At 37.9% G+C, this 24,704-nt stretch overlaps 1 protein-coding gene across 1 annotated transcript in view; it reads right to left on the bottom strand.

The window, feature by feature from the left end:
- Window positions 1–3,990: 3,990 nt before the first annotated feature.
- LOC104166169 (sarcoplasmic/endoplasmic reticulum calcium ATPase 2-like) overlaps window positions 3,991–24,704 on the bottom strand; it is a 42,964-nt gene continuing 22,250 nt past the window's right edge. The window contains 16 exon segments of the mRNA XM_009706014.1: window positions 3,991–5,635; window positions 5,753–5,870; window positions 6,933–7,066; window positions 7,459–7,544; window positions 8,828–9,030; window positions 10,122–10,342; window positions 10,624–10,959; window positions 12,389–12,607; window positions 12,788–12,910; window positions 13,000–13,131; window positions 13,660–13,762; window positions 17,094–17,182; window positions 19,933–20,397; window positions 21,371–21,456; window positions 23,311–23,383; window positions 23,385–23,398. Coding sequence (XP_009704316.1) covers window positions 5,366–5,635; window positions 5,753–5,870; window positions 6,933–7,066; window positions 7,459–7,544; window positions 8,828–9,030; window positions 10,122–10,342; window positions 10,624–10,959; window positions 12,389–12,607; window positions 12,788–12,910; window positions 13,000–13,131; window positions 13,660–13,762; window positions 17,094–17,182; window positions 19,933–20,397; window positions 21,371–21,456; window positions 23,311–23,383; window positions 23,385–23,398 — 2,672 coding nt within the window. The 3' untranslated portion in view covers window positions 3,991–5,365.

The raw sequence follows: 24,704 nt of genomic DNA, 5'->3' as shown, positions 1-24,704 counted from the left end.
CACATGCACGCAACAAAACAACCTTACATTTCTGCAAAATTGTTTAGGAAGCGATTACTCCAGTATTGCTGAAAAGGAAAGAAAGAAAAGGCATCAGTTAATGAAAGGATGAATGCTAAGTATCATTATACAAGCAAGACTAAGATCAACAGTGACAGAAGAAAGGATGTTAAGTTTGATAACTGCCTGCTCTGACATTGAAGGGACACTCTCAGGTTACTTTGTTCTTAAAGCCTCAAACCCTCGGGGTTATGGCTCAGTTCTTCTGGATGCAGCAGAGCTCCCGTAACCACCAGCAGAGCCAGCACCTCCTCCAGAAGACCGCAGTGAAGAAGAATTAAGACATGTTTAGATAGCTTTTGCCTTTCTCTGCCTGACTAGTGGCAATAGACAAGTCTCACTTACATGTAATTTTTACTTTCAAGTTCCATACTACACAGTTTGAGCTCACGCTTCTAAGAACTTTAAGGGTGTTTTTCTAATTAAGGCACTATATTGCAAGTTTGGCCCCAAAGTGACCTAACAGTGTCCCTGGTCCAAGTTATGCAGCTTATTCTGGGAAGCGGTAGGAAAGCTTTGAAGAAGTCATTAAACTACACAGATTAACGTGTAGGCAAAGGGTAGAGTACAACGTAATAAAGCTACTACTGTACTTTACCCTTAAAATACAGCATAAAGTTAGCCTTGCGTCTAGGAGAGAAGAACCATGTACTTGGATTCCCTAGAACTTGACAGTGGCTCTCCAAAACACTCCTTCAACACTACAAAATTTAGGCTCTCTTGCTAAGATTTGAAATGCGTATTAATGTAATTAAGGATATAATTAGCAGAGATTAGGGAAACAGTTAATGGTTAGCAGTGGAAAAAAATAAACAAGACAGGTGCAAGAGACAGACAACTTTGTATCAGTTTTACCTCCCTTCATCTCAGCAAACTCAACCACCTTTAAGCTGTTTACCATGTATATTCTGTGACACGAGCTGTGTTCTTGGAACAGTGACAGAGGACTGCTGTACTGCATTCTATCATCAGATTAAAACCTCAATTTCTTACCATCAGCCTTCTCCAAAATAAGTCTCTCTACAAACATAAGCCTTGTAGCATTTTGACAGACTGGTATAGGTTTTTCTGCAGCCTCTTTCATACTTATTTGCAATGATTTTCTGGGAAACCAAGTATGAACTATTTTTATTGCTTGGATGCCAGCAAAAAGGAGCAGCTCATTGCGTAGCTCAGAAACAGTACTTTGAATAACTCACATTTGAAAGCAGAGAGGGCCTGAGGCACTATGAAGATAAAAGCCCCTGTCTAAATATTTGATGTATGACTGCATCTGCCTGACCATTGTCTTCGCTCTGATTTGGACCAGGCTATAGAACACAGAATTCAGGAGAACTTGCCCCAGTACTAAACCCTACTGGTCTCCCAGCATGAGCTGATATCCTTCCTGCTGTTCCTAGCATAAGGTAACACCAATCACATGACTGATTCTAGTTTTAGACACCTCTCACACTAGAAAATAAATAGCAATATGTGAGGACACTAAGGAATCCTGAAAACAGGGGAGATGAAAAAAAACTCAGCAAGATGAGAGCAAAGGCAAACAAAAGGTATAAATGTTATTTTCTAAAAATGGGGTGGGAGATAAAAGCCTGGTTAACTTTGAGTTATTTCTGCTTAAATAAGTGCTTCTGTTTACATATTCATCGGGCTAATGCATTAAAATAGGAGTTACCTATTTCTACCCCCAGATGACCTTAGTACAGCGAGGAGGCTAGAGAAGAAATATGCAGGGAACAAAGAAATGAAGCAAGAGTTTCAACTTTGAGATGTTGGCAAGTCTGCTCTAAACTGGAAAGTCCTCCCTTCTTGGCTTCTCTAGATGAAAGGACTGATAGCTAAATAACAACAGGATCTACAGAATTAAGGATAAGCATTTCAGTTAACATTTTCTTGCAGTGCATTACTAACCTTGCCCTGTACTTCTATAGTTTCTATAATTGAAGAGCCAAGCCATCAGCTGCCTTATGCTATTCTAAGGTGAGAAGCACACACGAGCAACCTCCCGCAGCCTGCTCAACCGAGAAGGGTTAAGACCGGCTCCACAGCAGCCCAGCTCCAAGATCACAAGGAAGCTTGCAGCAGGCAGTGGTTTCTGGGCAGGGTGCTGCACTGCCTAGGAGGAAGCTCATGGTAGGTCTCAACATTTGGCCAGTCCAGACCACACAAGGCTGGTATTTACCAGGTAGTCACAACTCCTGGGAAACAGAAGACAGGAAAGCAGAGCAACAGCTGCCATTGAACCAGAGATTTAAGTTCTGATCTTAGGGAACCCTATTGCTCCATTTCTACAGGAAAATTTGGACAGCAAAACTGGGAGAAGTAAAAGAAATACAGGGTCAATTAAGACTGTTTGGGCTCTTTAGAAGCGCCTTATAAAACCTGACTGTTCCCATAACCTCAGGAGCCTGTAGGGATGAATGCTTTCAAAGGCAAACTCCAAGGAAAACAAGGCCCTAATACACGTGCCCCCAAGACATGTGATACGAGTGAGCTCTCAGATGTCAGTATGGAAATCCATGACACGAACTAAGATTCATCTTCAACACAGAGATCCAACAAAGAAGTTGAAGACTGAATTCTACTTATTGACAGTCATTTTCCCCTTCAGTTTCTTAGAGACAGGGAAAAAAGGGAGTGTATAGCAGGATTATTTGGCATAACAGACAGCAAAAGGATTATACAAGCAGCAGAATCATTCATGGTGACAGTCAGATATGTGGCTTTAAAAAGCCCACCAACACTGTGCTCTGGAGGGTCACACAGAACCGGTGTTCAAACATTCAGTGGCCTTGCTGCCCTGGAAAATGTTTGTCAATGCTGTTGGGAACATATAGAACTAACTTGTACTATTTGTTTCCAACAAATAACATACTTGTACATATTTTGATGTCAAGGAATCTTAAATCACATGACCTATTAATTTTCTGTTTCAAGAAACAGGGACAAGACTCATCTTGCTCATTTATTATCAATACAGCAAATGGCCAGTGCTGGCCATTGGTTTTGTGGTATGCAAAGCCTTAGTTTGGCAAAGACAGGCTCTTCCACACTAAAGAGGGCATTCAACAGGATTTAAATGCTTACAGTTCGGCAACACATCTACTACATCATCAGGTCCAGCTCCTCGGAGTCACTTCAGTATCAACTTAAGTCAAAAATCTATATGAACAGTGAGTATTCAAAATACAGTGGAATTTCAGGCAGGGTCTGTGTATTTCGAGGTTAGAATCTATATTTGAAAGCTTGAAACCTACCAAATTATCTGTGCCCACTGCATTCCAGCTGGCACCAACAGAACATACCATTTTCCTCCATGAGGAATCAGAATGCTGTTTGCATTTGCCTATTAAAGCAGACTGAGCCAGCACAACATAACACAGCACCTGCTACTCTACAAAGACGTAATGACCCCAGTACAATTTTCAGAGACTATCCTGTTAAGCTGAGACTGTTCTTTTGTCTTTTCATATGACCATTGTACAAAGTGTTTCCATTCCCTGGAAACAATAAGCTGTTTTTGCAAAGAGTAGCGTCTGCACTTTGAGCGCTGCAGATACCAGAGAGTAGGGAAGGGTGGTCAGCTCAGAGGGGCATCCCCTAAATCAGAGCAGGAAAAAGCTTTGGAGTAAACCAGCACTTGCCCACAAGTACCAGAGTGTTTTACACACTAAACATTCACATTAACAGCTGTCAACATCTTAAGTTACAGATCTGTGCAATTTTATCTCAAACTTAAGACCAAAAGCTGTAAGATCTTGGGGCACTAAGGCTCCTGAGTGCTATAAAACAAGACCCTAAAATACACTAAACCAAAAGCAAGTACTTTGCCTTTGGAATCAGTAATTTGAGCTTCAGACCACAAAACAAGAGTCTAAAGTGGTGATAATAATGTAGCACAGCAGAGTTTGACAAAACACAGCATGGGAATGAAGGAAATTACTATTTATTCTTCAACATGTATACAGCATATGCTATTTTACAGCAAGTCACCACTGGCATGGTGAAATGGAAGAGAAATACTCACTTTAGTCGATGAAAGTTGGAAGGCATTGGAGAAAAACACCACAGTTAGGACTGTTAATGACTTACACATTGTTGATACAGGACTGCATTTGAAAACATGCTTTAACATTTACCGTAATAATGAAGGTGGTTAGTGCCACATTAAAATAAAAATAGTTCTATACATATGTTCAATTTGGTCATGTGCTATTTACAGATTTTACAAAAAACACACACGAGCTTGTTACTTCAAGTCAGGCTAACAACAGGCCAGCAGAGTAACTCCATGTATACAACTGATCATTAGTGCCCTAAGTGTAGGAAATCCAATTTCTAGCTATGCAGTGCAAGTTATTTTTCCAGGTCTCATTACAAGTTTTGATCTTAAAGAGGTGGGGGAGGGGAGAAAGAAAAAGAAAGGATCTGACACATGTAAATAAGGTATTAAAGCCCAACTTAAACGCTCTTTTAAATTAGAACAGATTGTGTTTGTTAAAAAGTCTTGGTTTAGACTTAAGCAGATAGAAGTAGCCCTCCCTATCCTTGCATAACGGGCAACACTGGCAAAAGAAGGTCTGTTACAATAAAATACAATAGACACTTAAATAAATAATCTTAAAAAAACAACCCTATGTGTGTTGTGAGTATGGAAGAACCCCAGCAGGCTGCACCTGGAATGGTATTTTCTGCACGAGCAAGATTAGGCATACCTCATACAGAAACTGGTGTAAACAAGGACAGTCAAGAACAGAGAGTGAGGGAACAGAAGAGGGGAAACTGAAAAGAAATCCTGACCGAGGTAGCGGTACTCTCTACCCAGTGCAGAAAGTTCCGCTTACGAATAAAACCTGACTTTATGACAAATTAAGTTTGGATGATCATGCAGAAGACAAACAGTTACATGCTTTTTTAGTTTTAGACAACATACATTCATTCCCTAAAATCTGCTGCCAATTTAGTTTGATAGTGTCCGCTGGCTCAAAAAAAATTTACTTTTTTTACATGAATAGACTATTGAACAGAACACTGTACATGCTTTTCATCTACAAAAAAATATTTGCATAAAATAGCGTTAGTTCTCTGTACATGTCAATGGACACTTTAACTGTGTATAAAAGAGGAATATATTGCCCCCACTGAAGTCAGAAAAAAAGCAAAAAACCAAAAACCTAGATTATGAAACCTCCATCACCGGCAAATATGTTCATGTGAAAATTCAGCAGAAATAGACAGTTGCTCTAAACAATAAAAAAATTAAGTTAAACTTTTTCTTTGAATGTAAAACTTGTCACCATGTCAGTCAAGACCAGAACATATCACTAAAGTTAGTGTCTGTGCTGTAAAGCCAGATAACCAAGGGCATAGTAATGAACACAAACGGCCAGGAAACTCCTTCGGTGCATGCTGACAAAGAACATGGTTTGGTGGCAGGCCGCACACTATCTTTACCAGGTTCCAGGTAGTTACGGGCCACATATTTAAGTGTTTCATCCAGCAGAATGACAGGTAGTGAGATTTTCAATACCATCAGCCATTGCGTCACATTCAAAGGTGTGATCTGGAAGATAATCTGAAAGAAAAGCCAAGCATTACATCTTTTCTCCCCCTCCCTCCCTCACCATAAATTCCAGACAAGTTTTTGCTCTATCTCCAAGTTCAGGGACGGGTGTAAGATACATGCACTTACTGGCAGCGGTTCCACATAAAGGATAAGGAAGTGGAGTGACATGGACAAGCAAATAGCGCCCACCAGCCAGATATTTTCCCACGGGGGCATCCTCATCAAGGATTGATTTTCTGATAGACTGCAACAGAAACACGGTACATGTGTACATAAGACACCAATAGGAAATTTAATAAATCAGAAGACTAGCTGGGAAAAAAGCAGCATGGCAAGTCACAATTATCCCAGTCATAAAGGAAAGGAAGATACCAAGACATGGTCTACAGATATGTTGCAACTTTAAACTACCTTGGAAGTTCGCTTAGCAAAGCGGTCACAGTCCAGCCTCACATTTATTTTTGAAAGCTTTTGTGTGTTTGTTCTGCTTATTCCTGATCTAGTTCACCTTTTTCACTAAGCCCTGACACCCTTTCCATGGAAGGGGTAAGGGAAAGATGGGCACGGCAGCGTAAGGCAGAGTCCTCCCCAGCCTACTGTGAGCCTGGGCACCTAGTGCACCTGCTTCTTCTGAAGTTCGCTTAAAGACTGGCTACACTGAGGGTCAAGTACTTGCACCTTCTTAATGCTTGTTCTTTAATTCTGCTCTTCAGATTCAACCTGCATTTAGGCTATGCTGTAGAGGAGGCCAAGATCCAGAACATCAGATGTAGAGCAATATCTTACTATGTAGGACTACCACAGTACACTTGTATTTAAAGTTTATTTGTTTTTAAATTAACTGACCTCTAAGCTATTTGAAGAAAAATACCCTTGACATTGTGCTATTTAGTGGTTTCCATTTATAATCTAATATTAATTGGCTAAACCCACACTCCCTTAGGGCAGGAAAAACTATTTTCCATATCTTCACCATTCTTATTTTAGTTCTCCTTGATATCACTTTATAACAACATAGGAGGGATAATCTGATTGATTAAGCTTAGATTAGAAATAACGGAAAATATTTCAGTTGCTCATGCTTAGTAAAATACCAGAGTGAATTGGCAGACTTAAAAATGTACCTTATAGGAGATCTCAAATGTTATCCGAGAGTAATTTTGGTTTCACTACCAGGATTCAGAAAGGAAATATGACTCATTCATCATTAGTTGAGCTGTCCATACACTAAGAATCAAACTTCACAAAAAGTAGGATTTTGGGTAAGCTATGCAGAAGCTTTGTTTTCCTATTTGGACGTACGAACCTGTTGAGAGCATTGCACATCTCTATGGTGACAAGTACAGAAAGAGCCATGGTCATCGGATATGGAGACTCAAAAACCACACAGTCGACACCAGAGAAGTCTGGATTGTCCTCTTTGCACTGCAGAAAATGGCTCTAGAACAGAACAATATGAACTCACTTCCACAGCTTGTTAACTTTTAAAATAGGCAATTATGAAACAAGCAGCGAGTATTATGAAAACTTTCTGTTATGACTCCTCTAAGTACTGGTTTTAAATTTTTGCCAGCTTTAGAAAAATCCCCTTTAGTCTTTTACTTACAAGACAACAATTAGCCCTTCAAATTGTTTAAAAGCTCAGGTATCCCACCTCTGAGCTTTAGTATTAAGACTAATTAACCATGATCAAGTTTTACAGTAACAAGTCTGAAAACTTATTATGTAGATTTCTGTAACCTACTGTTTTTCTATGGTCTTTTCAAGTAACAAGTATGAAAGAAGCATGTACCTCCCCCTCTCCCCTCAAAGATATTAAATTGAGCAAATACCAGCTGATAAAAGGTAACTCTTGGACCACCATCAGCAGCGATAAACCACCAAGCAGCAGCACCCACCGTGGCAGCACCAACATAACCTTAAAGAAAACAAAGTGCTTTTTTCAGTGTTGTGAACTGTACACAAGAGAAGATCTCACTTGCCACACTTGAACTTCTACCTCAAGACCTCCAGTACTGTAAAAAAAAGATTGTAATTCATCCATCTCCCGTGCAAGAAGTCTGCTCCACCAGTTGTAACTTAAATAATCACTAAATACTGCACTAATATCTGCTTACGGGAGCTGACAGCTAGACCTTAATGCAAACAAGGGTATCACTTGGAGTAATCAACCTGCAATTTTTATTTTTTTCCTCTCAGAGCCCAATGTGTCTGTACTTACATTAACTAATACTGAGGTTTACTTTAAGAGCTATGAAGTCAGTTAGGAAAATAAGGTCACAACTTCTGGCATGAAGACAGTGTGCACTAAGTATCCGTGTAGATACTTACTCTAGCTGTACAGTACTATAGCTATATTTAAGGTATAAATCTACATCCATTGATTTCACAAATTGATATTCCTTTATTTTCCCCAGTTGTAGCAAACCTGTTGTGTTCTTCTACATAAGCACAAAAATGGTAGGTTCGATACCTGACAGTTGTCATTTTCAGATTTAGAAGTAGTTGGAAGCTGTTAGACCTCAACTGCTAATGCAGATGCACATTCACTAATGCTGGTCTTGGTTCTTCACTCCCAGTCCCACACAGGCTCAGCTTCTGAAGGCTGACCGTTATTGCATGGACAAGCTAAAATCTGCTGTCTCAATGCTTTGAGCTAGAAGTATTTCAGCCTGGAATGAGTCAGATGGGAAAAGGCAAGTAGGTGGCTTCCTGAGAACAGAGGTCAGACTCGACCTTAAGTTCGTCTATTCCTGAAAGGCTTCTCTCTTTTTAGGACTGTAACACCATCCACTACCAGACAATTTTGAAGGTCTAATCCAGTATGGCACTTTTAAAATTTCTAATGGTTTCCTAGTTGTCAAAAATCAAAAGATTCTAGATGAAGTGGTGAATCTCATACTGATGTTATGCAACTAGGGCTTTTGGTGCCTCAGTAGCTACCAATGGGGAAAAAAAAAAGAAAAAAAAATCACAACTTCACTGTTCCTATCATGGCACTGCCCGCAAATGTGCAAAACAAAGTGTGAATCTTGAAACAAAACAAAGAAAGAATACCAGTTCCACATAACATCTATCACTAGCTTTCAAGATTTCAGCAAGGAGATGAGACAATCTGCTTTCAAGTGGATCACAAAAAAAATCAGCTGCCTAAGTTTACTTAAAAAAAAACAAATTGAAAGAGCTATTACTACTACTTACATCCAATAGCTAGGTAACGGAAGAAGAGCCATCCACTGATCAGTGGCTCTTTAGGGTTGCGTGGTGGCTTATTCATGATATCAAGATCAGGAGGATTAAAGCCCAGAGCAGTAGCAGGGAGACCATCCGTCACAAGGTTTACCCATAAGAGTTGGACAGGAATTAGAGCTTCAGGAAAACCCAGGGCAGCAGTCAAGAAGATACTATAAAAAAATCCACCAGTTATAAGCTTATTCTTGTGCATCTAAATAAGTCTTTTTAATGCTTAAGCCTAAGCCTGCGGCATCACTTCTGTTCTCCCATACAGAGTTACCCATTTAATGGTGCAAGCTTGAATATTCACATTCAGAAAACTAAAACCAAATCTAACAAACTTCTAGCAAAAATCTAGCAAACGCTTCTAACCACTGGCATATAAGTTTTGAAGCACTGTTTTCTTCTGGTAACTTCAGGAATTGCGAAGAGTTTCTGCTTTAGCCTTGTTTTTTCCCCACTCTATTTGTCTGTATAGGCAAATACATACATACACGCATAAAGGCTTGCAAGCCACTTTCTAAAAGACACAAAAACTTTTGCAGACACACTAGCATTTTAGCTCAAATGACTAAGCTTCATTTAGCTAGATTACTGCTATAGTCCCTGCAAAAATTTAATGAACATGTAACTTTCATGGCTCCAAGCCCGCGTGAATAAATAGAACAGAAATGGGCTGCAGCAAGAGTCATATGAAGAATAGCTTTAAAGTTTACAAGAAACAAGGCAAGACAATTGCTCTAAAATGGGAGAAAGTATGCTTTGATATAAGCAACCATTAGGAGATGAATATTTGCATTCTGTTACCACAAATGCATTCTGTGGCATTGGGTCACCATTCCTTCCGAAGACACAGAAGACACAATCTTCTGTAACTTGAGGTTAAACAAACATGTAAGTTATAGATATGACTAAGTTATCTGAAATACCAGATCTTGTACTATTTGATTAAGGTTTTTTTTTCCTATTCTAGAGAATTACTCCAATTATAAAAATAATTGTAAAGCATTTAGTCTCCTACTAAGCTAGAATATTATATGCAATGCAATGCATATCTGTTGTGGTATGCTAAAATTCTCCAGTAGAGACTATGCTAGAAGTATGCAGACTTCTGCACGATCACAATGATCAATTACCTGGAAAACCTGTTTCTCTGGTTTTAGTAAGAAATACCGGACATAAATAACTAACTAATAAACAAAAGACCCCATCATCACTACTCTCGTTCAAAGAAAAACAAACACAAACATTTTAAACCTACCAAACAACTTCTCCAACATTGGAGGAGATCAAGTAACGGATGAACTGTTTCATGTTGTTATAAATTGCACGTCCTTCTTCCACAGCAGCTACAATAGTTGAGAAATTGTCATCTGCTAAAACCATTTCAGAAGCAGTTTTAGCCACTGCAGTACCAGAACCCATAGCAATTCCAATTTCTGCTTTCTTCAATGCAGGGGCATCATTGACACCATCACCAGTCTAAAACAAGAATTTAAAGTTGAGGGGGGAGAAAAAAGAAAAAAGGTATGTACACTTACATAACTTACGTATAAGACCAGAAAGGAATTTGGCACTGGGTGTGGTTTTGGATCTTTAAAAAAAAATAAAAATCACTCAAGTGCAGACCTATTCCGAGGCTTTGAGTTTAGGGAAACATGGAAGCAAGTGTTTTCCAGAATGAGGCATTAGTCTGAAAAGACAGAATTTGGGTTCAAACGCAGTGTGTGCCTTTCAAACCAAGTAAAAGTTCAATTACTTACCATAGCTGTAATCTCATCAAAAGACTGAAGAAACTCAACAATTTTAGATTTGTGAGAAGGCTCTACACGAGCAAAGCAACGGGCATGGTGGCAAGCATCCCTTTGGGCAGCAAGTGAAAGTTCATCAAATTCACGACCAGTAAAGGCTTTTGTAGAAACATCTTCATCTTCCACAAAGATACCAATGCGACGGCAAATAGCTACTGCTGTGCCTTTATTATCACCAGTAATCATAATAACTCTAATACCAGCTTGTTTGCACAGCTTTATAGATGAAGCTACTTCAATTCTTGGGGGATCCAGCATACCCACGCAGCCAACAAAGGTCAAGTTGGTCTGAAACAAGACAGCATCAAGTTTTAGTGCAAGATCCTGCAGACTTCTCATCTGACATTGGTGAAGCAATCATTTTGCTTGCATGCTAAATATCTCTTAGCATAGTGACATTTGGTTTTACTCCTTGTCCACAATATTCTGTGGTTCTACATTGAGCAATTAAGACAGAGGCCTATGTCATCCTGCCATTTGGTCAAAACCAGCATATTATGAATCATATACTTGCTCTTATGTTAGATTTTTTTTTTTCCCTGAAAGGGTTACTTCAGAGAGGTATTCACACACACAATATTCTGTGGTTCTACATTGAGCAATTAAGACAGAGGCCTATGTCATCCTGCCATTTGGTCAAAACCAGCATATTATGAATCATATACTTGCTCTTATGTTAGATTTTTTTTTCCCCTGAAAGGGTTACTTCAGAGAGGTTATCTGTTTCACCATACTAAGTCTTCACAGCACTTGAGCTCTAACACTGAATTCACACAGCTGGAGAAGAACTGAAAAGTCATAAATCTATACGTCCATTAACAATTAAGAGGAGGCAAATAGGAATGTAATGCTTTTGGAATCAATACTACATGGTACCATTTACATAAGCAGCATATGGGAGGACACAGTTAATTCCCAGAGCATGACCACACTCCAAAATGGGATCCTACTGTTCCAAACAGATCTTGCTTCAAATGCAGTCATTTTATTAGTTAAAATGTGCTCTAGTTGTCAGTCTTGCAAATTCAACCTGCAAGCAGTCAAGCATTTCTTTTTTGTGATCAGCGCCAGGAATACAGAGCACAAGCCAAAAAAACCACACACTCATGCAACTGTTCTCATTTCCCCCCCTCTAAATCCTAGACAGAGATTTCATTGGAAAATTACAGTGTAGCTAAGATGATAATCACGGACCAAGCTTTTGCAGGTGACAGTATGGAGGCAGGGAACTGAACTGGACTCTCAGAGCACAAAACGGCAGGTATGTTTCATCACAAAATCCCCAGAAGAGGTCTTGCAGTTGAGCAACGTCAAACTGAAAACCATTAAAGCTGAAACCACAATGCAGTTTTTGGAATATCTTTCAGAGTCAGTCTCTGAGAACAGATGAAGGTGTTATGATCCTGAGGACCTTATGTACATACATAAAATAATACAATTTGCAGCTAGTTGTTTAACTGATTTCTTCTTATACTTTTAGCCAAGCAGCAGCATGTATACCAGCCACCAAGATCAGTTTCTTCAGAAACACATATAGTCTCTTCTTAAACTGAGCATTCCTTCCACCCATGTGGCTAACTATTGCATATGACGTCAAAAATACTCAGAGAGAAAATTTTCAGACGTAACTTTCTCAAGAAATAATCAACTGTAAGGAGTCACCATTATCCAGTTTGGGAGAGGGACAAATGTTAAAAGGATATTTTACTAAACTTACCTCATAGTTAATGAAATTTGAGGAGTCCTCAAGATTCATTTCCTCTTTTCTGGGTGGATTGTCATGGGTTGCCAGAGCCAAGCAACGCAACGTATCTCTACCAGTTCCCCATTCTCTAATGACAGACATTATTTTCTGCTTAATTCCTGAGGTTAATGGTATTTTAGCATTTCCAACACGGACATGTGTACATCTGTCAATTACACCTTCAGGAGCACCCTGCAGAGGCAAAAAGAAAAAAAAAGTAGTTTGGCTTAAGAAATCCCTTTCCATTACAACATTTGCTCAATTTACAAAGTCCTTCATCTTCAAACTGCAGTTAGTTGTGCCATAATTTTTTAGTATTGTGCTACCTTTGCAGCCATTCCATAACGACACTTGAGAAAGTGAGGAACTAACCTTAACAAACATCTTGCTCATTGATGTGCGGCTTGGTTTGTTCGGTGTACAATAGACAGACATAGACTTTCTGTCTCTTGAGAATTCCAGAGTGAATTCTTTCTTCATGAGTTGTTTTATCACCTTATAAAAAAAATAGCATAAAAATGCATTTAGATAATACATACTACAACACTCACTCCCCAATGAATTCCAGATAAAAGAGTACTGACCGAGTTGCAAGCATTTGCACGTTCAATTCTAGAAAGTCCTTTCAAGTCTGTGTCAAATACATTCATTTTTTCAACCAGACAGGTAAGCGCCGTTTCTGTGGCTTCACCAACTTTTTCATATACTCCCTTAGCCTTTAGTTAACACAAAGCAAACAAAAACCACAGGAGTTTACTTTAAATCTCACCTAGAATCTACCAGAGACAAAAGTTCAAGATTCACAATGGAAAAACAGCTTAACAAGACTTACTCTGGCTTATAAAACAAGCAAAATTATTTCTAAAAAGCAGCTTTGAAGAGTAAGGTTTGTACAAAATTTCAAGCTTTTATTCTCAAGACCACCAGAGAAGGATGTCAATACTTTATCATCAAGCATTTAAGTCATTATGAGATGTAGCAACCTTAAGACAAGGCAAAGCAAGAAAGTAGCAGTGCATTCTACACACCAGATGATCTCCAAATTCCAGATTACACTTGCTGCCTGGCTCTAGTTTTCTCACTGTTCAACAAAGCCATTCCCAGAATTAACACTTAAGAGGACCTAAATACTTTCCCCCCTTGACTAGAAGGGGATTTACCACTGAAAGATATTACCTAGACAGACAAGAGCAAACATTTATCCTCATTCTCACACTCTCCTCTGTCCTAAGATATGTACTTACTTCATTGTAATCCAAAGAGGAATCATTACAGAGCGCACAGATCGTTGCAAGTTCCACAAGGCCATCATATTGGCTACATTTAATAAGTTTGTCATCTTTATGCCTTTCCAAAGGAAGAAAAGGGGGAGATATAAGTTAGTTATTTAGTATTAGCATCTCACCTCTTCCCCTTCATTAATCATTTTACTGTATTTCCATTCACTACAATGCTTATTAGTTATGGACTTGGAACTACACAACCAGAAATTGAGAAGAGCAGGTTTGATAAAGGTGAGTTCTGAAGTCATGAACAGAATGACACGATTATCAATGAAATCACTACCTGAATTACAAAACCTTATTTCCTCCAGCGACAGTCATAGAGCAATGTAGAAGAGTTCAGTGAAGAGCCACATGAAAGCAGTATTGCAGTTTGCGCAGGACTTGGAGGGGACTTCCGAGTAGGAGAGGGATATTGTTGGATAGCTTGAGTTTAGCTTCCTTAGCCTTACTGCATACTCTGCAGACTTACTGCCACACATGAAACGCATGCGCCGGGCAGGCATAAAACCAGATTTGGCCTCTTTAATTTCTTAAAAATTAATTTGCACTATATGTGTACTTCCTAAACCAATGAATGAACAGCTAAGTCATTTCACAATACAAATTCCACTAGAAAAGAAATTCTCTTTTCTAGTAAGTCATATACATTAAATAAGGAATACCTGAAGTCTTTAGAAAGAGGGAATGTACATTTCCCTAAAGTAATGCACCATTTAGACATCACAAATAAGAAGCAACTTCTTTCCTTTCACATTTGGAAACAGATAGTGAATTAATTCATTTTCTGGAACATTAGCATACTTCTAGAGTAGCATAAAAGAACCAAGACAGTGCTTAATACTATTATTTCCCCCCTACCAAAATTAGCAAGACGTAACTCCTATGTAACATCTTTCATTAAAGCTCTCAAGGAGGGGAAAAAAGATCTAGTGGTAGAAAGACATGGATCACTAGTCCATAAGAATTCATAACATAGACTACGACATGTCCAATTACGTAAGCTTTTGTTCAGTCTCTTGTAGTACTGCAAACAAATTCCAGTGTTGCATAACACAGCAGGAGAACAAAATGCATCTTAAAAAAAAAAGTATATTTTTAACAGTTTTATTTTGCATATAATTCTATAGCCATAAGCAGTGGCTTTAAACTCTCAACTCTTTAAACTTCCGAGCAGCTCTCAGTTTGTCACCTTGTCTATCACAGCTAACACTTCCTGTTTTCACCTGTTCTGAACTTGAAGAAAACTAACACATTTGAATAGCCACAGCTTGTTATACCAGGGCTCCCCCGGGCCCTTGCCTGTGTGTTCTTTATCAACAATTTCTGAAGGATGGCAAGCGCACATGGAGTCCAAGTTGCTGGGGTCAGCTCTGGATAAGTTTTTGTGTGTGTGTTGTTTGTTTGTTTTTTTTTTTGGTTGTGTGGGTGGGGTTTTTTCCTTAACTTCAGGCTTTTCAATTAGCTAAAGATGAACTCGTTTGAAGGTCAAATGCAATCTGCTAGCTTCTGCCACAGTTCTTAATTATTGTTAATTTTATGCTCTCAGTTTGCAAGTAAGCATGCACATTGCGCATGTCGAGACCCAGCAAAACTACTCCTAACTATTTTGGCAGCTTCCTAACATCCCTGGGAAATCAGTCAGTAAAAAATTTTAGTTTTTCAGTAAGAAATATTTGTAATTTTATATTCTGAATGCATCTTAGGGGAAAGTTATATATCAAACATGAAGAGTAAGTGAAAAATTCCTGATTTATTGCAAAAATGCTGAAACGTTATGAAACAGAGTAGGCTGCCTATACAGCTGTGGAAGACAGCAGTATCTGAAGTATAAAGTATAACAAAGAAACATCTGTCAGGAATCGTTCATATCTAGAGCAGGTCCTGCTTTGGGGCAATGCAATGGACTAGACTGCCTCTTAAGGTCCCCATCAAACTTTGTTTTCAGTGACAGTCACTTTACTTGAAATCCTTACAAAGCCACTGATATAAAAAAAGCTGTGTATAAGTACAGAAATAAATCAGCCCTGAAGGTTTGAGAATTTAGCTATTTGTTTCCTTATGCTCTAATAACAGCCTTTCTCTGGTAATTTCCCGTTCACAGAATGTTCTTTACGTACATGAATGCAGTGTGATCAACATGCTTGTCCACATTTCCCCAATTTCAGCACATAAAAATAGAACGTTAACATACACTGATGACTGCCTTATTATACTCAACATCTGTCATCACACTATATTTTATTATTTTGTTTATCTAGAGCTATTGCAAGACTATCTAAGGCATAATAGCTGGGTGCTTTACAAGATCTAGAATGTCACCTTGCCTAAGTAAATGCTGTCTCCTGAAATGAAAGCATAAGCTTTTGACAGCAAATAGCTTTGAAACAAAAGAGAATTGGGGAATTAAGATTTCCAGCTGCTCAGAACACCATGGTCTTAACTGCTATGAAAATTAAACAGAGATAATCACCATTGAGATCGGTGAAGATTGCATGGAGTCACAGGCATGCACGTGAAACTCCACAAGGTTGAAATGTTTACAATAATTGAATCTTAATTCTGCTTCTTACATAGTAGAATTCTATTCTACAAGTAAAATTGAAGTGATAAGATTAAAAACAAATGAAAGACTGATCAAGTAAAAGCAGCTGTAACAATCCAGTATGAAGAGGCTCTCCTTCTAGAAGGAGATTCCCAAAAATTCCTAAAGCTGTTAGGATGAATCACCTATCCCACTAGTAGAGACCTGCAACTGATGAAGTAAACCAAACATATCATTCCTTTCCTAACTGAGTGCGTTTTATACCAGCTCAAATACCAAAGACTGAGACAAACACACAGATCTATTCAAGTACACATTTACCAAGTCCAATAAACTACTGAGGGTAGGGGACAGGAATTTACAGTAAGTTTAAGAATTAACTCCAACACATTCATAAGATGCTTTAGAAAAAACCAACTCTGAGGCAGAGGAATTGAAAACATTGAGTTCACAGATTAAGAGGCTCACCTGTTTGATTTACGTCGGGTTTTTTGGTTTTTTTTTTGTTTGTTTGTTTGTTTTTAAAATAATAAAGTAAACCTCATTTTGAAGCACTGGGATAGCTCATCTCAGTCCAGTGAGATTTCCTTAAAGAAATCCTCTCAACCTACCCCTAATTTATTTTTAGATTATCAAAGGAACATCGCAATATTGGAGACTGTATTAAGTTCCATGAAGGTTTACTTTTCTAGAATTTAACTTCTGTTAATTATTTTCCCCTCCTAGCCCTTCAGTGTGCATTCTCACTGGTTGAGCTTTCATTTATTAACAATCACTACTCAATATTACATGCATCAAGTAATAGTCAAGGCATAAATAGACAAATATTTAACTTCAACAGAACACTTACACTTCTCCCATGGGAGCATATGTTGAACCAGTTACAGTAAATTCATTCAGAGAACAGCTATCTCCTTCTACTCTGTCCAGGACAAACATCTGAAATCAGAGTTAGAAGTGTTACTACCTTTGAATAATAATTAATGCAAGAGATTTAAACAGGCCTTAAGCAAGCAGGTACAACAGGCAAGTTTGGGTTGAATAAACAAACTAGACAAACCAGACATGATACTCTCCACTTCATCCCATATATGTTTGAATAGCTCCCTATACTGAGGCACAAAGTACAGAAAATAGCACTTCTCCTTAGCAGATCTCATTTGAAAACTGAATTGTGGCACAAATACATCAAAGAGTTGAAAACCACACAAACTTCATATACTTAACTTGAGCTGTGAAGGATATTCACACATCCACTTGATGATCCTGACTATACCCAAGCTCTTCCTAGGCTTCAGACTTGTAAATTAATTCTCATGTATTTATTTGAAACAGCAGTTCCAATCAAAAGCAGCATAGGGTAGCTTAGAAACAACCAATTCTTGCCAAAATAAAAATAATAGCATCTACAAATACAAGAAACTTCTAGATCTAAGAGGTGAGGTTTTAGGCAAGAGCCAGACTATGGCCAGTTTCCCTTAATACCAGCCACTAAATCAAAGTGTCTTCTGTCCTCGTTTTCTAGTTATAGATCACTTTACCATCCAGTATACTGGTAGCTTAAAAATATTCAGACAGCTCAAGTGCCCTTCTAGCACAGACTGAAATGTTATTTTCAAATAAAGACAGCAATTTGAAGGATGCAGTTGTACCCCACAAGACACCTGCATGGCAGTCTTTCCTTTGTTGCTGTTCCCTTTCTGGGAGAGCTGCAGGCAGAACCACATCTGGGAGGATGGAGATAAAAAACATAGTACCTGAAGCTGTCATACTCTTATGACTTGCTGGAGTGGTAGTAGAGAAGAAAATAATTTCTCACTAATTGATAGTGTATCTTAATGGAACTTCTTACTGGTTAGTGTGAGCTATTTTGCCATACCACTTTTTAGCAATGTCTTACTTTCCCCTCATTGTGCTGCCTTATGTTTTAGGCAAGCATCTTCACAAAATACATCCTAATAATTAGGTGTTCCAAAACTGATCTGCATCAATATCTGGAGGCCCTATAATCTTCAAAGTGATTTTAAAAAAATCAAAAAATTAGACAAGTTGATAAATAAAAAGCCCACAAAGCAGAGTAAGAGCATTCTCAGAGGGAGATACCACAGGATGACATTAAAATAATCCTCAAGTCTCTTAAAGCAGTATCATTTCTGTCTGAAGCATTTTAGTGTAGGGTTCCTTTGCACACTCAGGAGTTACTACTTAACACGAAAACAAAGACTACAAGCGGAACTACAATTGTAAACCAGTCGTCTTAAAAAGTTAAGCGATCTCCCTACTTAGAGTGAAACCAAGAATAAGCGTATGGTTTACAGGTACTAGGATATTGCTACATTTTGCAAAATCTTGCAGTTAAGGTTATTCTGTAGCTGTCAGAGGTTAACAAGGAACCAAGTAAATTCTACTGCACAAGATGCAAAACATTTAGCCCTCTAAATATAAGGGGTAGAGCATTTATGTTATTATTATTATGTTACATAAACACAGCTTAAATGACTAGTTAACCAGGAAGCTTGCTTTTGGCATCTGCATGATGAAAAAAACCCTGCAAAGACTAGGGCAGTTATGCAACTCTACTGCAAGTAACCTCCCCTGGAATACTGATGAGCAGCTGCTTTGTGTCTCTTAGGTATAAGTACTACAATACTTAAGGAAGTACAACAAGTCAACCACCAATTAGAAAGAAAAAACCATCACTCACATGAGAATAAAGTGCTTAAGGCTTACAAACTTTTGCCACTGGCATGCAATGCTCAATATTTACACATTTGGAATTCTCACTCAATGTAATGACTCAACATTTGATGTCATAGAGTTGCTATGCCACTGAACATCTACAATTATTAAACAGAAGAACTTAATGTTTTCTCCATAAAATTCTTACACAGAATATGAAGTGTATGGGAAGCACAGAGAACTGGCAACTGAACATGCATTATGTTAAGTGACTAGCTATCGAAGTCCCAATTTAATCAACCCTAGAAAGAATATTAGGGGGGATGGGAGGAGGGGCACATAACTTAGGCTTACCTAAAAATACGCCATACATTGAAGATGACCCTGACAATGCTGGTGACAGGGTCAACTGCACCTCCAAGTTGCTATATTAGTCATACAACATTGCACGTTGAAAACACTAGTCATCTACATCAGAACAGTAAGAGTTATTTAAGATAAGATAACCAAATAAAGGTGGAACCATTCAGTAGTGCAAATACCTTAGACTATCCAAGTTAATGTAGCAAATCTTCCACCTTTTTCTCATCGTTAAGTTTCTTTGCCATTGCCATCTTGCTAAATTAAAGAGGCACGTGTTCTACACTTGCACACATCCTGCTTCTACAGTGTAACTATCCTACCGTTCTGAAACGTGATAAATCATACTAAATAATTACCAGAAGACTGAATAGCTTACAGACAAGTCAATGGAAAGCTGCTTGCAAACAACTTTCTCTTCCATCAAGTGCGGGTGCAGCTATTTTTGGCCATGACTAAATAAGGGAAGAGATAAAAGCCTTAAACACTACACAGTGGAAAACTGAATTAAAAGTGGAAGCTTATCTTTGGAAAATAAAGCAAGATTTTGATGATATGAGAACCAAAAGACTCACTATCAAAAGAATTCAAGCAATGTCGACTATTCAGAGTGGCTGAGGAGAAAAAGAAAAATAGAAGCAGCAACATACCCTGCAGACTGACATCTGATTCGTGGTCAGAGTACCAGTCTTGTCAGAACAAATAACTGAGGTGCAACCCAAGGTTTCCACAGAGGGAAGACTTCTAACAATAGCATTCTTCTTTGCCATTCTCCGGGTTCCAAGAGCCAAGCAGGTGGTAATGACAGCAGGCAGACCCTCAGGAATAGCAGCAACAGCAAGAGCAACAGCAATTTTAAAGTAATAGATAGCACCTCGAATCCAGGAGCCACCATGAACTGGATCATTGAAGTGACCAATGTTTATTATCCAAACAGCAATGCAGATAAGTGAGATGACTTTAGACAACTGCTCTCCAAATTCATCCAGTTTCTGTTGGAGCGGGGTTCTCTCTTGTTCAGTAGCCACCATTTCATCACGAATTTTGCCAATTTCAGTGTTTACTCCTGTTGCAATAACCACTCCCATAGCTTTACCAGCAGCAATATTAGTACCCTAATGTAAATAAAGAAAAGGGAAGAGAAAACTTGTAGTCAATCTATAAACAGCTTTTGATGCTAGGTTTTTTGTTTTTGTTTTAATTGTTGTTTTAACAAAACAAAAGAACACCTTATACAAGTCCAGACTGTGTTTCAGCTAGGATACAGAAAAAAGTAAAGATGAAGAAAATTACATTGCCCCAGTATCTGTAAGGGAGTACTCCAGTGTAGAATTTCTGCTTACAGAATGGGCTCAAAATGAATCAGTATTGATCCATTATAAGCAGCATAGTCAAACCCAGCTGCTGAGTAATGAGCATGTATTTCAACTATAATCTTATGTGTGTTTTCCTTTCAAGTGTGTTCTTCCTTTCTTTTTTTTTTATTAGGATTGTATTTTGCCAGATTTAATGTTATTTACTGTGAGCAACAGATGTGTTCTCTGGGGTTGCCTGTGTGAACATGAGAAAGAACATTTAGATTTTCTACAAGGAGCCTATGAACAATAAGAGAACTGTTGTTTTGTTACATGAAAGGCATTCAATGTTTCCTTTAAACAAATTTGAATAAACTGTTTCATTTCTATATAGAGAGCTAGTTCTCAATTTTAGTCACACAATACTACAGTTTGTATGGGCATTCTTGCCAGTCTTAGGAACTACTACTTTAGAAAAGTAGTGTAGGAGCACTCCAAAAGCACGTGTGCTCCAGCCTTCAAGACTTTCTTGTGAAGAACAAAAATCAGTTTCCTCATAAAGTGGTTTCAGCAAGCATCTTCCCTGAAGACAGCTTTTATTAAAAGTTACTTCTAATTTTTAATTCATTTGGTTTGACGCATATGGAGACAGGCATATAGACACATATAGAGAATACAGCAAAGAAGGCATACAGCTTTTAGGTGAAGAACTGAAGTTCCACATATTTTTTGTTTATCAGCTTCAGTATTATTTTTATAAAAAGTTTTGAAAGTTTCAAAACAAGTAACTCACAGAAAAAAGCATGTTCTTCTTGTCTTGGTTTACAGCACGAGGATCAGGCACAGGGTCAGTGTGCTTAATAACAGATACAGATTCACCTAAAATAAAGGTAATAGTCTTAAGATTATACATGTATCATCTTGAGTCCTGCAGGGAATTGAAAAGTTACAATACTCAGTCCTAAAATTTTTTTAGGATGTCAAACTTTTCCTCAAATGATTTTATTTAATTGCTGAAGTGAAACAGGAAATACTTCAGCTGACCAAAAAAATTGAATGGCTGGCTTTCAATGAAAATAATAGGAACGGACTATAAACATTTTATATAGTTAGAATTAATGCAGCATACACTATGTCTTCTAAGGAAGAAGAGTAAGCAGCTGGTACTCCACTCCTTTTAATGTAGCAAGATCTACTGTATGAATTAGACATTTTGTGTGCTTCTCATGTAGTAATTAGCATTTCTGTTCTCTGTGCACTTCAGAAGGTATGTTCTCATTTAAATAAATAGATGTTACCACAGTTATACATCTGTGAAGGTATACAACACAGTTATACAGGCAGATCTTAGGGAGGTTTTTGTGGGTTTTTTTGTTGTTTGTTTGGGTTTTTTTTTTAAAGTGTCATGCAGCCATCTGTTAGTTAACTCCTTTGTTGGAAGGTTTCAGAGAACACTTCCATGAGGACCTTAAATATATCAATTTCTATAAACGTGTCACACAGGTATAGAAATATTTACTTTCTATAAAAAGAGATGTTATATACCACATCATACTTCACAAGGTGGTAACTCAGTGACTGAAGCTAAGAGCACACTACTTTTTGTAAGCTCAAGAGAGCCAAAAGCTTCCTACTTTTAAAAGCTTTAAGTAGCATCTTAGACTTCAGTCCTACTTTATTACGTAGGAGACTCAAGTATCAACTTAAAATAGGCTGAAAATAGAAAAGTTTCTTTAAAAAAAAAATTCCGTTATTTAAACAAAGGCAAGGAATTGCTCCCTTTCTATAGGCTTCTGGTGGATTTCTTCTACTTGTTTCAGTTCTAATAGCTTGACAAACATGGAGTGCCTACATTTTCTTATGCTAAACATAAATAAGCTTGATCAGTTCTGTGCTATTCAGGACCAGTACTAAGAAACTTGGAGGCATGTTTCAAGACAGATTCAAGGATCAAAACTAGGTTTCTTATGAAGACTTTACTGCTTTAAAATTCAGGACTAGTTAACAATAATTTATACTACCAAAACAGGCAGACAGATCTTTATGTTCCAGTTGAGAGAAAAATGTTACAGCATGCTTGGTTGATTCCTAGCTTCTTTCCTATATTCAGAAGTACTGCTACTTTGTCTTGTTTTCAAGAAATCCAAAAAGTGCTCTAAATATAGCTCCTGCACTTGAGAGCCAGCACCAGAAAACATATGAATGTGCATGTACAGAATTTCAGCAAACAGGACTTTAGTGTACTGACTTTTTAGTAACAGCAGCTTAAAGGCTGCTTGTATTCAAAAGTTACCCTCTCTTTTGAGAGAAAATGGATAACTGTTACAGAAGACATTTACTAAGACTTCCATACTTTCATATTTGAGCAGTGAGAAGATGTTCAAACCTAGAAGACTGCATAAACTACAACAGAAATTCTTGATTTTATTTTACTTTCCCGCAAGTTACCACTGTGTGTCTCGGGGAGGGGAAGGAGGAAGGGGAAGAAAGACCAAAAAATCATTACAAGTCTCACTAAGAATGTTCATCCCACTAAAGTGAACATGTAAAAGCAATGAGGAAGCAATGCATTCAGTCACTCTAAGACTTAAGTTACTAGATCAGAAATTTACTGCACTTGAATGCAACACAGTACTTGAACAGCTACAGGCTTGTTTTTAATAGATTATTCTAAACGGTGAAAAGGCACTTTCAATTATGCATGTAATTATCCAAAATTCACAGAAATTATACCTGTGAGAATTGATTGGTCTACTCTTAGAGTTGTAGACTTGATAGAAGTAATTCTTATATCAGCAGGATGCAGGAACCTTGTCTCCAACTACAAAGAAATGAACAGGACAAAGTTAGAATTTTTTTATTTGAGAGATTTCTAACGAAGCGTATTATTACCTCTATCAGGCAAGAAAATGTTTTTCCAGTAACTGTTCAGATGACTAAGATTACTAACAGCCTATTATTGCTTTTGTGGTTTGCAATACTCCAATTTTCTGAGTACCTAATAGACTTGACTGATCCTGGAAAGTCTCTATGCCCAAAGCAAGTCCTCTGCTCTCCAAAGATCAGAATGTTATCCACATTTATTTATTTAGAAACTAAAAGCAGTTGCCTTTTCTTTGGCACCAATTGTAAGAATAATGTGCTTCTGCATATCTGCTCTTTTAATGTCATACTTTGACTACTGCCAGATGTTTCAGAATTGGAAGTTAATTTCAGATCATATGCTAGCTTATTTTTCAGTAATGCTACTCTATTAAACATACCACAATCCAGATCCCAGTTAAAATTTTCACAGAACTCTATGCTATGTTTATCTTGTCATCTATATTTCTACTTTGCAGAAGACAACACTGGAGGGGGAAAAAAAAACCAAACACAAACCACCCACAACCCCTCCGCTAGCAAGTGTTTGAAACACTAAAGGCAGCAGACAGTACAAGAACTTAACAGGACACTCCTAAAGATGGCAGAGAGTAACGAAGTCACTTGCCAGAGCTGTGTAGCCAGTTTAGCTCCAGTGTCCCCATCATCCCAGAATTAATTCTTCCACCTTCTTACTTTCTCTTATCTAGCTTTTCCTACTTTTTAAGAAAAGAAGTAAAGCTCCACCATTTTGTGACTACTGCAAATAAATGGCTGCATGCAAATTAACTTGCTAAAGCATATTAATAAGAGTCACGTTTCTGACTCCCATGGGGGGGTTTTCTACATTCTGCATGACAACATTGCTAATGAACGTATATAATCAAACATTCCTAATGTAATTTAGCACTTCAAGTATTCAAGTGTCAGCTTCCTTTCTATTATAAAATAATGCAAAGCAGCAAAGAAGGGAGAACAACTAGCAAAAGAGAGCTGATCGTCTCAGTAGATAGAGTCTGTGTCCCTGCAGTTGCTTATGCAACTAACAGCAATAATGCACATTAACAAATAGTACCATGAAAAACTCCGCAGTGGTGTAACAGCCTTAGAACATACAACCACTCACAGGAAAACTATGGAACAAAATGCTGAAGAAGAGAATTAAGTGCTACTTCAAACGTTAAGTAAATTTGCACCACGTTACTTTTGGTAAGGTCAAAGAAACCCCAACCATTAAAATCAGCAAAAGATTGCATAGGTTTGCT

This window comes from Cariama cristata, unplaced genomic scaffold, assembly GCF_000690535.1.
Source record: "Cariama cristata isolate BGI_N322 unplaced genomic scaffold, ASM69053v1 scaffold8148, whole genome shotgun sequence".
Lineage (NCBI taxonomy): Eukaryota > Metazoa > Chordata > Aves > Cariamiformes > Cariamidae > Cariama > Cariama cristata.
Note: the sequence above shows the minus strand (reverse complement) of the source record. Positions and strands in the feature narration are given on the sequence as shown.